The following is a 16,368-nucleotide window of genomic DNA, read 5'->3' as shown; positions in this document are numbered from 1 at the left end:
ATTGCTGCTGGTGTTTCCGAGTCCCACTGAAGAACTGCACCTAAAAGAAATTACAGAGTAGATAGAAATAATCTTGAGCCTTCTGCTTTGAGAATTAAAGAGAATTGGCTGATAAAATTTAGGGGATTCTTTAACTCTAAAACTCAAACAACGGAAGTATGCAGCCAGATACCTACCATGTGCATTTCTCGATCACAGAATTCACAAGTCGCTGCAGTTAACCCTGTCAACAGCCCTGTGAAGGAAGTCTAGCATTTAAATGACTTCTTGAAGTCTCCACAGCAAGGGGGCCATGGACAAGATTTGAACCAGGACTCCTTTCGAATTGCCTGGCTAGTGCTCTTTCCACTATGCTATGGATAATGATGGGTGTTATGGTTGAAAAAGAATTTCAAGGAAAAACAAAAGAACAAAGAACATACAATCTCTAAAAACACTGAGATACTCTTTCTTAACCCAGAATTGGTAAAAAATCAAAAGCCTGACTCTGTCTGTTGTCACTAAAGGTATGGTGCTCTGAGAATCTTTGTACGCTTGCTGGAGGATATATAAATTAGAATCCTCACTCTGGAGAGCAATTTGTCAGTGCCTAGTAAAGTTGAAGGCACATGGCTTCTGTACGTGAGGCTTATGATGCACAGACACGCTTTCATGTGTCCGGTGTCGTTATTGCAGCATGCTAGTAACGAAGGGCAGATCCTGTTCTGTGGAGCTTGAAGCTTACGTAATTTAGGAGGTTCTTTTTAAGGAAAATAATACAGAATTACGAATATTAAGGTAAATATTTGTTTAGAATGAGAGACAAGGTGCCTAGGTGGCTCAGTCGATTAAGTGGCCGACTTCGGCTCGGGTCATGATCTCACAGTCTGTGAGCTTGAGCCCCGCATCGGCTCTGTGCTGACAGCTCAGAGCCTGGAGCCTGCTTTGGATTCTGTGTCTCCCCCTCTCTCTGCCCCTCCTCCACTTGCGCTCTGTCTCTCTCTCTCTCTCTCTCTCTCTCAAAAGTGAATAAACATTAAAAAAAGAAAAGTTTTAGGGGCGCCTGGGTGGCTCAGTCGGTTGAGCGGCCGATTCCGGCTCAGGTCATGATCTCGCGGTCGGTGAGTTCGAGCCCCGCATCGGGCTCTGTGCTGACAGCTCGGAGCCTGGAGCCTGTTTCGGATTCTGTGTCTCCCTCTCTCTGACCCTCCCCTGTTCATGCTCTGTCTCTCCCTGTCTCAAAAATAAATACAACGTTAAGAAAAAAAAAAATTAAAAAAAAAGTTTTAGAATGAGAGAAGTTACAAGAAATTTCTAGGACTTTGGAAATTCATGCCCTCTGAGTTCCTTTGGACTCAGATTGCTGATTGCTTCCCCTGTTGCTTTACAACTCCCAGCAGCTCCCAGCACTTTGGGGGTAGAGTGGGATGCTAAGAGGTTCACACCCTTATGAATTTCATATAATTTGCATTGCATAAATGCAGATAAGGAGCTTGGAGTTTACCCTTCATTAGCTTCATGATAAACCCACCTCTGTTTGTAATAGAAAAACATTGAAAGCAGCCCAAATAACTATCAGAATGAGAATGAATTAATTGTGTCATATTCATATAACAGAACATTAAAAAGAATGAGATGGAGCTACGTGGTTATATCTCAAAAAGTAAATTTGAGTTGCAGAATAATTCATAGAGCAAGATACCATTAATTTAAAGTTTAAAAATCTGTAAAACAATACAAAAGACCATAAATGCATAATGTATATATACATATATGTATATGTACCTAAATGTGTGTATTATATATATAATTATTTGTATTTATGTGTCTAATTAAAATATAAAAACATGGAAAGAAATGATAAACACAGAATTCTGGATAGTGGTTACCTCTATCCAGGAGGAAAAGTGGGAAATAGGATTGCAGAGGAGTACAAAGGAGATCCATTTCCTGGAAAGAGAAAGATCTCAAGGAGATAGGACAAAATATTAAGATTTGATATGACAAACTTAGGTGGTAGCTACCAGGTTTTATTACATTATTTTCTAAACTCTTCCATATGCAGGAAATAGTTCACATGTTTTTTTTAAAAAAGGCTCTTGCACTAGCCAGGGAAAGAAGATGCTTTCCTCCTATCAGCAGACTTGATTCCCCTATTTTTTAAAGGTTATTTATTTATTTTGAGAGAGGGAGAGAGAGAGAGAGAGAGAGAAAGAATCCCAAGCAGGCTCCACACTTGGAGCCTGACACAGGGCTCAAATTCATGAACTGTGAGATCGTGACCTGAGCCAGGATCAAGAGTCAGACGCTAAGCCAACTGAACCACCCAGGCACCACTGATTCTCCTATTTTTAATATTTAATTTCTATTTTATTGAGGTATATGTAAGTAAAATGCACAAATCTTAAGTTTCTAGCTCAAGGAATGTTTACATATGTGATCTACCCAGATCATTATCTAGAACGATGTCAACTCTCTTCATCACATACAATTCCCCTTTTCCTGGCTGTTATTCATCCTTTGGCTCAACTTAGATGTCACTTCCTCTAGGAAAGTGCAGATCCTGGAAAACCGCTAGGAAAACCACCTTTCTCTCTCTAGGGAAACCACCTTGCTCCCTCAACACTTGGTTACTATTGTGTCTTTTCCTTTCGTTGACCACTTGCTTGTCAGCTTCTCTTTATAATTATGAGCTGCTTTCCCGAAGGTTCCAAACTACAAATGCGTCTTCTTATTCTCCTTTGTGCCTGTGCCTTTCCATTTTTCAAGTTAAACCGTATTCACCCTTGTTAGCTTCTTCAGAGAAACCCAGGATCCTTTACACTATTCATCCAATCCTTGTCTACACCTAATGTCTCCATAATTTCTGCATCAAATACTATGTTCCTCTATGTTTTGAGGTCATGACCTTGAAATCAAATTTTGGGTGTTGCAAGTTTCATGAGTGAATTCAAGCATAATGAAAACCCTGAATACGCAGTTGTATTTTATGACCACATTGGGTATCAGAGTGATGCCTGCTTTTTAGAAGTCCTGAAGCTTTGCAAGTTAAGCTAAAACCTGTCATGCTGAGCCTGATTAAAACGTTCTCTAAAGCTGACAAGTAATGCTGACAGTGTTCATTGCCCAGACCCGTATTATCAAAAGGTAACAATAAGGACATTTCACTTCTGTTCCTCACTCCAGGGCACCTCAGGGAACTCCCAGAATCATAGAGAGCCCGGTAGGCATGCTAAAGAAGACAAGTCCTCTTTATGTTGTAGGGGCAGCCACTGAAGAGTGGTTTAATCACTGGAGTAACAAGTGGGGAAGAGAATGGACTCTGGTGCCAGACTGCCAGTGTAACTTGGTAGAAGCTCGAAACCTCTCCAAGCTTCAGTTTCTCCTTTGGAAACTGGGGATGATGATGCTAACCGTACTTCAGAAGGATATTGTGTGGATTGAGTTCATATGTGAAAACTTCCTAGCACATAGGAAGCATTTTATAGCACTATTATTACCAGCATAGTAATATATTAATTTTGGAAAGATCATTCTGGCTACTGTCTGAAAGGTGACAAATCTAAAAAACAGCAGTGTCATTCCAACACTGAAAATAAAAATAAGAAAACACGATTTGATATAACACAAGATAAATACATGGAGTGGTTTGAACTTAGCACCAGACACATGATTGCTATAGTTGACTTTCAGTTGTATACATTTTCAGTTAACTACTGCTAATTTTCAGTTACACCCACTGGCTTCCCTTGTCTTCATCATACTAGTAGGCACTGGTTCCTGCTTAGAAATTAACTAACCCTTTGGCTTAAACAGGCAGTAAGTAAGAGGGTGAAGGAAGTCAGGTTCCTCACTTCCTGAGAAACCATAGTTCTTACAATTGACGGAGAAGGGGTGGAAAAAGAAGGCAAGACAGAAAAACAGCCTGGGTAGGAAGTGAGCCAGTTGGCCACTACTTTTCAACCCTTAGGCAAGGTAGGCATAGTCAAAGAGGAGATTTGAACTGAAAAACATGTTATTGCCGTAATTGAGTTCTTCCCAGATTTTGTAGCCAATACACTAAAGCCATGCTTATTTTTTTGTTAAAGGCCCAAAGCTACATAATTCTGTAGGTATTTGGACATTTCCATATTTAAATTTTTTTTTTATTTAAGCAATCTCTATGCCAAATGTGGGGCTCGAACTCATGACTCCAAGATCAAGAGTCACATCCTCTCCCAACTGAGCCAGCCAAGTGTCCCTCAATATTCTTTTTGCAAGGTTCAAGAAGTGTCCAAGAACTATGGTATTTTTGTGGGAGATATTTTTCAGTCTGTCTTGAGAACAGTTTTACAATTATTCCAGGCTGTTTGCCCTCCTGGCAACCTTTCCTGCCTACCTTCTGGCAGGAAATACTCTTTCTTACATCCCAGCATTGCAAAATTCTGATTCTCCTCAAAAAACTCACCTTATTTCCTTCTCTAGACTACCACTCCACGTGGCTCATATATTTATGTGAACTTATTGGTTTATATTGCAACAATTTGTTTGTTTGCCATTTCCTAGGTCCAGGCCATGAGCTTCTTGGTGGAAGGGACCATGATTTTATTTCCCACCTTGAGACATTGTATATAGCATAATAGTTTAGTGCATGGAGCCAGAGTTTCTAAGTTTAAATCTCACACTTATAGGATATATATCCTTGACTAAGTCATTTCACTTTCCTGTGCCCAAGTTCCCATATCTATAAAATGGGCATAATAATAGCAGCAACTTTATGTTATTAGCCCTTCTTTCTTTTAATTAGATAGAAACCTTTTCATGATTGTCACTGAAATACAGAATTTTTTTTTAATTGGCGGTGGGGGGATAAACTTAAAAGGGTCATTGTTTCCTGATCAAACAAATGCAGATAACTGTGTTGGAAAAAAGAGATTTGAAGATTCCGGCAGGCAATGGCCAACATTCCCTCTAGCCTCTCCCCAACATCTTCACACTGTCGTGCCTTCTCTGAATTGCATAAACAAAGTCCCTTCAAGTTACTCTTCAGTCGTCAGAGGGTTACCTTCTCCAGTAAGCCATCTCTGGCATCCTATCACTCTTATGCACTTGTCTGTTTAGATGTCTGATACCACACAACTGTGACTTAAGCAAGGGTCTGTGTCTCGTCTTTGTGCTCAGAACTCAGGAATGGCCGATATCCTCAGGCTAATCCTCTCAACAACTAAGTCTCCTGGAGGCTTTCCCTGTGCATCAGTCACTCCTTGCCTCTCAGTGTCCTTCAGCATCAACTGGAAGCTGTAGAAATGAAGACCTTTCAGACCTCATCCCAGCTGTGCTCCTCAGTTGCTCCTGCAACAACACCTCCATACAACAAGAATGCTTTAGCTCCTGGCCCCGCCTCCTCCCCTGCTCAGCCAGCCCCTGCCTTCGGCCCGCCCCCTCCGTAAACTGGAGTCACCAGTGCGCACGCTCCTTCTTGGTCTCCTTGTAGCGTGATGACGTTGACGTTGGCTTGTGGCGTAGGGGCGGCGGCCGCGCGTGTTTCAGCTGGGGGAGGCGGTGTGGTCTGTGGGTTTGGAAAAGACGCGGGTCCCTGAAGTGTCTCTGCTGGCTACGGCGCGTGGTATTTTAGGCTTAGGCAGCTGGCTGTGTTGTCTCCGCTCCTCCCTGTCTGCGGAGAGGGAAGCGGCGGGGAGGTGGTGGGGACACAGCTGGAGCCCCTGAAGGGGAAGGGAGCAGCCGGGGTTAGGGGTAGGAGGTGTGGAGCGCGTGAGTGCAGGGCTGCTGTCCAGAATCGGGGAGCAGTCGATAGTAGGGGAGGGTTCCACAGGCGAAGTGCTCACCCGCCGGGATCCGTGCTGGTCCCGAGGAGAGCTTGCGGCAGCAGCGCGATGTTCGGGGCCCGGTGCCTGCTCCGAGCCCTGCGCTCCTGCACCTCAGCCCCCTGCCCGAGACACAAACCTTCCGCCAGACTGAGCGTTCGGGACGCGCTCGGGGCCCGGAGCACGAATGGGGAGCGCGTTAAGGTCCAGGTTGGTGTATGGGAAGGGGATGGGTTTTTCTTTTTAGTAACTTACATGCCACCTCCGTGTCTAGGCTTACCTTGTCAGGTCAGACAAAACGACAGACAGAGAAAGGAGGAAATGTTGGCCATCGTGTGCGTTCACACTTTTCTCCTTTCCTTGCCTATCGTTAGTTTGCGCAGAACTGTTGAGATTGACTGTGACCTGCTGGAACTTTGCTTTCACGGTACCAGAGCATTACCTGTAAACTTGTTAGTTATACGGCAGAATAAACGTACGAGCTTCTTTTCCTTTATCCCTCATAACGAATAACCACAGTTACATAGCGGTTGCCTTGAGCTAGCTCCATGAGAGCGGACACCATGTCTTACCGGTCTTGGTATTCCCATGTCTTACAGTAAATATATGTTCAACTAAACAATGGCTTTTATTCAACTCTTAACCACCCTGAGGCCGAAAAAAGGGTTTGCACATAATGTATGTTTAATACATAGGAGAAAGAGTAGAGTGTAGCGGTTTGAAACAACTCTGGAGTCAGGGTGACTAGGTTCAAATCTGTGGCACTTAGTGGCTCATTAATTATGGGTCTCTTCTATAATAGTAATTATGGTCTCTTCTCTCCTCTAAACCCGTTTGCTTCTTATGGCAATGAAGCTAATAATAGCCTTAACCTCATAGAATGGTGAAGATTAAGTGAGATGACAGGTATTATGACATTTAGAACAGTGGCCCACAGTCAATCAATGTTAGCTGCTATTATTTCTCTTGCTAGTATTTGCAGCAGCTCTACAGATAAGATTTTCCTTTAAGGGAGTAGACCAAGCAAGGTGGTTTGACCCTTTTCAGTTGCTGAAACACTGCTGCAGTTATTTTTGTTGTCCTCGAATTCTTTGATTTTTAGCAGTATGACTCCTCTGCATTTTTGGGGGTTTCATGTTTTTTCCATGATCCAAATCAAGCCCTTTTCTTGTATTCATCTATTAATTTGACATACATACATTAATGATCCCTTCTAAGTGGTAGTCAAGAAAGGATGCAAAGATAAAAAGAACAAAAGCTACTGCCTAGATCAGAGGCTTTCATTTTAGTGCTGTGTGGTCTAAGATAGTAGCTACCTGTCATTTGTGGCACTGAGCTCTTAAAATGTGGCTAGTCCACATTGAAGGGTAACTGTAAATTTAAAATACACACCAATTTTGGAGAACAAAAGAATACAAAATATCTCAATATATATATTGATTACACGTTGACAATGTTGGCAGAATGGGTTAGAATATTAAAATTAAGTGTACCTGTCTACTTTTAGTGTGACCACTAAAACAAGCAAAATTACATATATGGCTCACATTATATGTTTGTGGGACAGCCTTGGTCTAATGGCTAAGACAAGTAGTTGGGGCAACGTGATAAGTATTAGTGGAATAAGGAACTTTGGGAAAACAGGGACATCCTTAACTATGTGAGGTCAAGGAAGACTTCTTGTGTTAAGTGACATTTCACTTGAGTCCTGAAGGATATGTTCCTCAGGGAGAGGAACTGGGGATGGGGTGGAGATCCCATTCCAGAAAAGCTTGATAACATGAACTTGGAACTGAGAACTGTATTTGAATTCTAGCTCTACTCCTTGGGAACTGTGATTTTAATTATTTAGAGAGGTTGTCCTAACTTACTTAATATGTTCTTCATTTCTAAAATGAGAATATTCACTTCATTAAGTTCTTGTAAGGATTAAGTGTAAAATATTTATAAAGAGCTTAGAGCAGAAGCACATTAAACACTGCTCCACAAATGTTAACTTTTACTAACAAGTGAAAAGCAAGACAGTGGTGCTTTAGGAATTACTATTGATTAAACATAACCAAAGAGCCGCTGCCATCAGGGAAATGTGGGGAGGTGAAACCAGAAAGGGCACACTCGGTTGTGAAAGGCCTTGTATAGGAGACAGACAATTTACACTTTTTTTCAGTGTAGCCCTAGAAAAAGACCAAGGGCTTTCTGGTAGACCTGGGTCCAAATTCAGGCTCTGTCTACCAGCAGTGTGACCTTTGACAACTTATTTGACTTCTCTGAGCCGAGGTTCTTCACTTGTGAGACAGGTTATAATGATAATCCACAGAGCTGTTGTGAGAAAAAGATGAGATAGTATATGAAGAAGGTAGTAAAACATTTGTCACATAGATTTTTAGTGCATGGTAGATAACCTTTCACTGAAAACCATTAACGAACTATCTACTGTGTCCCTGACAATGGCCTTCAAAGCCACTAAAGCATGGTTCTTAAACCTTCACAATATGATAGACATATGAATAAGTAATGGGAGAGCTTTAATAGCGTTGTTCGCAGGGTGTGGTGGGAACACAAAGTAAGGGTCAATACAGTTTTTCTAAATAGAATCCTCTCGCTTTTCCCAAGCATGTCTGATAATCAAACACAATCAGTTGTTCACAGTTTTTCAGTGTCTGCTAGAAGAATATTGTCTCTTCTGTGCTAGTTAAATTTAAGTTGGATGTGATCTGTGAGAGCTGTTTTTAGTGTTACTGGTTTTAGTGTTACTACTAGAAGACCTCGTTTGTACTCACCTGTCATTTAAATTCACAGTGTCTTTGAAAGCTTATGTACTAAATATATGTCACAGTGAAAAGCTTTTTGAGAAGTCTGTGTGATATTTTGTAAAAGGAAAAATCCAATGAAGATGTTTCTGTTCTATAACTACATAATTTCCCTCCTGGGAGTTTAATATAAAAGGAGACAGGGACCCAAATAATGTGCCCTATTATTATTACCTGGAATGAATACCTGGAATAGTCAATATTGGGGAAATCGATTATATGAATTAGGCTCATCGGCCTAATGGAACGTTAGGCATGTATTCAGAATGATGAGGTTTTTTTGTTTTTTTGTTTTTTAAATTAAGTTTATTTATTTATTTTGAGAGAGAGACAGAATAAGCAGGGGAGGGCAGGGAAAGAGAGTGTGAAGCCTGATGTGGGACTTGAACTCACGAACTGTGGTGATATGACCTGAGCCAAAACCAACCTGAACGCTCAACCAACTGAGCCACCCAGGTGCCCCTGAGAATGATGAGTTTTATATTAACAAAACAAAAAGGTGGAATGCCAAAGCTGTATCTCCCTGAGATAAGAATCCTATTGAATTATATATGCTAAAAGCAATTGATTTGTTAAGGCAGGACTGAGGACTTTTTTTTTTCATTTAGTCTTGTGTGTGCATGTGTAATGAAAATGTAAAATATTTACATGTTTTAAACTCACATTTAGAAATTTTTCTTCATTAGGGTTGGATTCGTTCAGTCCGATCCCAGAAGGAAGTGTTATTCCTGCATGTAAATGACGGATCATCTTTGGAAAGCCTTCAAGTTGTAGCTGATTCAAGCTTTGACAGTAGGTGAGTTTTTTTTTTTTTAACAAAAGAATCTTTTTTTCATCTCCTTTGCTCCCCTTTTCCCTAATCCAATGTTCACATATTTTTTTTAATGTTTATTTTTGAGAGAGAGAGGGAGACAAAGGGTCTGAAGTGGGCTCTACACTGACAGCAGCAAGCCTGATGTGGGGCTTGAACTCACGAACCATGAGATCATGACCTGAGCCAAAGTTGGATGCTCAACCAACTGAGTCCCTTAGGCACCCCAGAGTGATCTTTCTAAACATACCTGCTTTTCAAAGCTTTAAGGCTAAGTCCAAATACTTGGAATCAAGATCCTTCAAGCTCAGGCCTTTCTTTTTTATTTTTTTAAAGCTTGTGTTTTTATTTTGAAAGACAGTGCAAGTGGGGTTGGGACAGAGAAAGGGAGAGAGAGATAATCCCAAGCAGGCTTTGTGGTATTAGCATGGAGCCCGACGCTGGGCTCAATCCCACAAGCGAGAACATGACCTAAGCTGAAATCAAGAGTCAGATGCTGAACTAACTGACTGAGCCACCCAGGCGCTCCCAGACCTTTCTTTTTTTTAACATCTTCACATAATAATATCCCCTACTTATCCTTTGCTTCAGTCTCTCTTAATTATTTGCTGCCCATTTAAGGGTGAAACCTCTATCATTAAATACTGTAATGTTCTGATAGCAAGTTTTGTATTAAAATGAACGTTCTGTATAATGATATTTTGTTTATGCTGTTTTTTGTTACTATAGAGAACTGGCTTTTGGGAGTTCTGTGGAAGTTCAAGGGCAGCTGGTGAAAAGTCCATCCAAAAAGCAGAATGTGGAACTGAAGGCAGAAAAAATTGAAATTGTTGGAAATTGTGATGCCAAGGTATGCTTCGTGATACTTTTATGGAGACTATTTAGGCTTAATTTAAAACAGCAATCTGTTTTAAGTGTGATTATTGGGAAGGTGGCACTTAGAACATGTTTCAATTGTGACTTCCCAGATAATTGAAACAGGCTATGGAGCCTGACGAATGTAGAGAACATCGCAAACAGTATGTAAATGGCTGAATTTTATGACTGAAAGCAAAGTATTAATCTATTATACACCTCTTTGGACACCTGTCCTAATTGAAACTTGCCACATTTAGAAGCATGCCCAGTTAACTTCAGTGACAGAGACATGTTGGGGAGAACGTGTTCTAAGGAAAGCCCTGCCTAGAAATGACTTTTACAGGATCTAGAACTGTGTTGTCCCAATATAGTAGCCACTAGCCACCTGCAGTTGTTTAGTATTAATTTAATATTAAATCAAGTAATAAAATCAGTTCCTCAGTGACATTAGATACATTTCACATGCAGCTGCTGGCTACCATATTGGATAGTGTGGGTACAGAACTTATCACAGAAAATTCTGTCAGACAGTACTTACCATGCTTGGGCTGAAGAAAGATAAGAAATCCTACATTAAGACATGTTTGCTCAGCCCAAGCATGATAAGTACTGTCCCAACAGAATTTTTTCTATTTTTGCAAGACTCCTTGTTAGTAGCTTTTATTCATCACCCGATAAAGAGGTTAGAGAGAATAAAATTATAGGTTGGCAATCCATCTTCTGAAATTGGAGAAAATGAGGCCCAGGCAGGAGACATGGCTTGCCCAAGGTTATATTGCTGACTAGTGCCACAGCTGGAATTTGTGTACTAGCCATTTGACTCCTCTGTAGTTTTGCTATACTTGTCTTCCAAGTATTTGATGAACAAAACACAAGGAAATATAGGGAAATTGCATCATTTTAATTCGTTTTTATTTTTTTTGGATAATTGGAGGAAAGTAAATATAAGGAAATAAGAAAATGGGCACCTTTTTGAAAAATGTCCTTCTGAATAGTTTTCCAAGAAATTCTAATAATACTAATAAATACTAATTGACATGTAAAATCAGGAATCAGGTTTTAAGGTTTCTGAAAAGTAGACTGTGAAAAATAATTTGGAATTCAGAGAGGAATGGAGATGGTAACCATTTTTGTTTTTGCTTTTTTTAGAGGGGTGTATGATTATTAAAATGCGTCATGTGTGTTACTCTTTTTAAGCCGTTCTCTCTTGGCTTCTGTGGTTGTCACTCACCTTCTCTTCCCCTTAATTTCAGTGTCATTTTGTAAGTATTCAGACATTAGGGAATTCTGGTCCCTAGGCAGTCCCCAGACACCTATTAATGTGGTCATATTTTGACTTCAGTAGGTATGGTGCTTATTTCTATTATGAAATAAATTAGCATGTGCACTAAAAGAAATAGATAAGACTATATGTAATAAGCTACCAGTTTGGCTTTTTTATTTAAAATAGTTTCTCTGCTATCTTTTTTATTGAAACTTTGGTTTTGTTCTTTAGAACAAGTTTAGAACAGTTTGTTTTTATCTTCTAAATCTTGTAACATGAATGTTCACAGGGTGGAATATTTCTACATAGAGTCATAATTTGAAATTTTTGAAATGTACACTACTCTGCTAGTGACAGAAGGCTGTTGACCCTCCCTCATGTTCTTAGACTTGTTGATAAACAGTGAAAAACAGTGCCAATTGATTATAAATGATTGTGGGCTTTCAAGACATTTGGGTGATTTTAAAATTGAATGCCAGCTGTGTGTACACAGCTGTAGAAAACAGTCTTTAATATCTACAATATTCTGAACTCCTATGTGCCAAACAGTGGACTGTTTTTGCATAATTATATCCTAATCTCTGTATTTGTAAGTGGTGACCGATATAAGCTAATGGATAGAAATTTGATAAGTAACAGATTAGACTCAGCAATACTAATTTTGCCCAAGGTTCCATGCCTAACAAGTAGTAGAGCTGGATTCAAAACCACGTCTCTGATTCCTACCTCACCATTCAATTAACTTGTAGTTAATTGGACCATGTTCACTTATATTAAGAAATAGGGAAAGAAAGCTTTTAATTTTGTTACAAAGCATTACTATTTAACAAATATTCTGGAAACTGATTTTATAGAACATATGTCTTAGCTTTCAATTTGTTTTTTCCATTTATTGGCAGGCTTTTCCTCTTAAATATAAAGAGAGGCATCCTCTGGAGTATCTGAGACAGTATCCCCACCTCAGGTGCAGGACTAATGCTCTGGGTTCCATACTGAGGATTCGCAGTGAAGCCACAGCTGCTATTCACTCTTTCTTTAAGGTGAGGTGCTTGGTGTGCTTCTAGCTACTCTTTTTCTTTTTTCTTTCTAGCTGTTCTTTCTTGTGGAGAAATTGAATGATTGTAACCCTGGAGTGTTATCCTGAACGTTTTGTTAGTTACAGTGTTTATTCCAAGCACCCTTTACTTGTGTGGTACTTTTTTTCTTTGATTTAAAAATTTCTCGGGGCGCCTGGGTGGCTCAGTCGGTTGAGCGTCCGACTTCGGCTCAGGTCACGATCTCACGGTCCGTGAGTTCGAGCCCCGCGTCAGGCTCTGGGCTGACGGCTCAGAGCCTGGAGCCTGCTTCCGATTCTGTGTCTCCCTCTCTCTCTGCCCCTCCCCGTTCATGCTCTGTCTCTCTCTGTCCCAAAAATAAATAAACGTTAAAAAAAATTTTTTTTTAATTTCTCTTTATCACTGGTTTTAAGCAGTTAGATTATGATGTGCTGGCGCAGTTTTCTTTGTTCCTTGTGTTTAGACCTTGTTGAATTTCTTGGATCTATGGGTTTTAATTTTCATTAAGTTTTTCATCCATTATTTCTTCAAATATTTTTTATGTTACTTCCTGCCTTTGGAGACTTCTGTTGTCCATATATTAGGCCACTTGATACTTCCATAGCTCAGTGACGTTCTTTTCTTTTTTTTTTTAATTTCTTTTTCCCTGTGTGTTTTTTTTGGAAGGTAGTTTCTGCCCTTCTAGCTTCTTGATCTTTCCTTTTATAATGACTAATTTGTTGTTACTCCAATCCAGTGCATTTTTCATCTCACATTGTAGGTTTCATATCTCTATGTTTGATTTGGGCCTTTTGGAAAAAATATATTGCATGTCTCTGTTTAACTTTTAAAATATATGCAGGGCAGAGGCGCCTGGGTGGCTCAGTCGGTTGAGTGTCCAACTTCGGCTCAGGTCATGATCTCACAGTGTGGGTTCGAGCCCTGTGTCGGGCTCTGTGCTGATAGCTCAGAGCCGGGACCCTGCTTTGGATTCTGTGTCTCCCTCTCTCTCTGCTCCTCCCCCACTCATGCTCTGTCTCTTTGTCTCTCAAAAATAAACATAAAAAAAAATTAAAAAAAAAAAAAACATATACAGGGCAGTTTTATGCATTTTTTAAACATATATTAATTTTTATTTTACATTTACTTTCTTCTTTTAATTTATTTTTTATTTTTTGAGACAGAGAGAGAGCGAGCACGGGCAGGGGAGAGGGGCAGAGGGAGAGAGAAAGAGAATCTTAAGCAGGCTTCACACTCAGCACCGAGCCTGACACAGGGCTCTATCCCATGATCCTGGGATCATGACCTGAGCTGAAGTCAAGAATCAGATGCTCAACTGACTGAGCCACCTAGGTGCCCCCACAATACGGTTTTAATTAAAAATATTTATGTTTTTAGTAGCTATTTGGTATCTATTTTATGTCCTAATTCTATCATGTCTGTCAGTTATGAGTCAGCTTTGATTGATTCATTAGTCTCTTCATTACAATTTATGATTTCTTGCCTCTTGGCATACCTGCTAATCTTTGGTTAGATGCCACAGACATTGTGAATTTTACCATGTTGGATATTTATAAAGCTTCTTAAATTTTGTTCTGGTGTGTGGTTAAGCTACTTGAAAACTCTTTGATCCTATTGGGTCTTTTATGATTTGGTAAATGGGTCTGGAACAGTGCTCAGTCTAGGGCTAATTAACCAGCCACATGTGAGCACCAGGCACTGTTTCCTCTAATCTTTCTGGATGGTTCTTTCCTTGGCCTTTGACAGTTTCCCCACATGGATGTGTCCGTCATCCCTCTACCTGACACTCTAGAGTGACCCTCTGTACATCCTTGGAGTTCTCTGTGCTGCTCTCTCCTCTCTGATACTCTGTCCTATGAATTCTAGCCACTTTTGTCCCTTCACACTCTCAGCTCTGTCTCCTGAACTCAAGAGGTCTCCTGGGCTCCACTTTATTTCTCCCCCTCTTCCTGCTATGGCCTGGATAATCTCAAGGTGGTAAGCAGGGCTACTGATAGGATTTGCTAAGTTTGTTTCCTATCTCAGGGATCACTCTCTTTTGTTGTCTGAATCCATCATCTTAAAAACCAGCCTTTCATGTGGTTTGCTTGTGGGGGCTTTATTTTTGTTTTTGGTGGGTTTTTTTGGTTGTTTCAAGGGGGAGGGTAAATCTGGTCCCTGTTTCTCCATCTTGGTCATAGGCATATTTTATACATAGTAAGCACTGATTTGAAAGTTATTGGTATTTTTTTCTTTATATATATATTTTTAATGTTTTTATTTATTTTTGAGAGAGAGACAGACTGAGTGCAAGCAGGGGGGGTACAGAGAGAGAGAGGGAGACACCAAATCTGAAGCAGGCTTCAGGCTCTGAGCTGTTAGTACAGAACCCGACGTGGGACTCGAACTCGTAAAGCACAAGATCATGACCTGAGCCGACGTCGGACGCTTAACTGACCGAGCCACCCAGGCGCCCTAAGAGTTATTGGTATTAATCAAGTAGATTGATGTACAACTAAAGGTATTTTGTCGTTTTTAGCTTTGCTTGTCAGCCATTTCCCCCTACCCAGGAAAGCCACAGTGGAATATAGTTGGTAAGTTGATGAGGTGAAGGGATCCTCCCCACATGTGGATGAGAGGACCCCAAAGGCAAGGAATGGCCCGGCACATGAGGTTCAGTGTTATTCTGAGTGGTTCTGGAGCTCTTCCTATGCCACTTCTCCAGATCCAGTTCATCTGCAGAGATTGTCTAACATCATACCCCTTCTTTGGACTGCATCCAAATTCATGCAGGGCCAGCCCAACCGTAGTTTACCATGAGAGTTCTTGCTCTTTGAAAAGTTCCTTTAGAGCAAATTTCTGGTGAAACAGCTAAAGAGCATCATGGCTTTAAAGCATATAGTTTTGAATAAACAAAAATAATCACATTATACTATATCATCCCATTATAGTTTGAAAGGGTGCATTTCCATATGCTCCATAAACTTTCTGTGCAACTTCCATATGGCTTTTTAGTAGTGCTTGAACCACACAAACAAAATTTGTTCAGATCTAAAAATGTTTTTTTTTCCCCATATGGCTTTAAACAGTGGATAAAGCCACCCTGCTTCAATACTGAAGGTTTTATAGATTTCTGGCCACTAGGTGGTGGTATTGGCAGTCCACTGACAAGTGAGCTTTACCTACTTTCTGTATATACTTCCTACTTGAGGCTTCTATAAATATGTAAACAACTTAAAAATCAGCTGGGAAATTTTGAAATAAAAAAAACAAAGTAACATTTTAACTGGTTGAAAATAATGAATTTTAGCACTATTGGTTATAGTTATAAAGGTAGGTAATTTTGAGTATTATAAATTCACTTTTTAATTATGAAGCCTTAGAAAATATAATTCTGATAATTCTATAATGTTACCCACTTGTATGTGGAACAGTTGGGATTGGATTGAAATCACAGAGTACTAAGGCACATTAAATAATACTTACATGTTATTTAGTACTTTGGACTATAATTCACTACTTTAGGCATCCTAAAAGATGTTGAGACTTAAAACTCTATGTTTTAGTTTCTAAGTAAAAATTTCGTAACTTAAAGTATCTTAACTTAAGAGGGACTATTTTAGTTTCTGTTTTTTCCTAATATTTTTAGATTAGAAAGTTAATTTTTTTTTAAGTTTATTTATTTTGAGAACACATGTGCGTGGGAGAGGAGCAGAGAGGGAGAGAGAGAGAGAATCCCAAGCAGTCTCCATGCTGTCAGTGCAGAGCTGGATGCAGGGCTTGAACTCACCAACCACGAGATCATGAC

General features: G+C 40.0%; 1 protein-coding gene and 1 long non-coding RNA gene across 10 annotated transcripts in view; one reads left to right on the top strand and one right to left on the bottom strand.

Moving 5' to 3' along the window:
* Nucleotides 1-1,769: 1,769 nt before the first annotated feature.
* LOC106980807 (uncharacterized) lies at nucleotides 1,770-6,349 on the bottom strand. 2 transcript variants are annotated; one of them, XR_003414111.2, is made up of 3 exons: nucleotides 6,064-6,349; nucleotides 5,420-5,632; nucleotides 1,770-5,322 (listed from the first exon to the last, which is right to left on the bottom strand). It is a non-coding gene; the product is annotated as an uncharacterized LOC106980807 (long non-coding RNA). The 2 variants fall into 2 exon arrangements; XR_001431136.3 differs by lacking the exon at nucleotides 6,064-6,349 and adding an exon at nucleotides 5,805-5,960.
* Nucleotides 5,853-16,368, top strand: part of NARS2 (asparaginyl-tRNA synthetase 2, mitochondrial) — a 123,724-nt gene continuing 113,208 nt past the window's right edge. For 4 of the 8 annotated variants that reach the window (XR_008290517.1, XM_053203741.1, XM_053203743.1 and 1 more), the window contains exons 1-4: nucleotides 5,853-5,993; nucleotides 9,280-9,389; nucleotides 10,134-10,254; nucleotides 12,426-12,566. Coding sequence is in view for 5 of the 8 variants with exons in the window: in XM_053203741.1 (XP_053059716.1) it covers nucleotides 5,853-5,993; nucleotides 9,280-9,389; nucleotides 10,134-10,254; nucleotides 12,426-12,566 (513 nt within the window). In the remaining 3 variants the exon portion in view is untranslated. Of the gene's footprint in view, nucleotides 5,994-6,065; nucleotides 6,462-9,279; nucleotides 9,390-10,133; nucleotides 10,255-12,425; nucleotides 12,567-16,368 lie in introns of those variants that run through there. The other 4 variants (XM_053203742.1, XM_027039878.2, XM_053203745.1 and 1 more) reach the window with 4 other exon arrangements.

The sequence above is a fragment of the Acinonyx jubatus genome, chromosome D1, assembly GCF_027475565.1.
Source record: "Acinonyx jubatus isolate Ajub_Pintada_27869175 chromosome D1, VMU_Ajub_asm_v1.0, whole genome shotgun sequence".
NCBI lineage: Eukaryota > Metazoa > Chordata > Mammalia > Carnivora > Felidae > Acinonyx > Acinonyx jubatus.
Note: the sequence above shows the minus strand (reverse complement) of the source record. Positions and strands in the feature narration are given on the sequence as shown.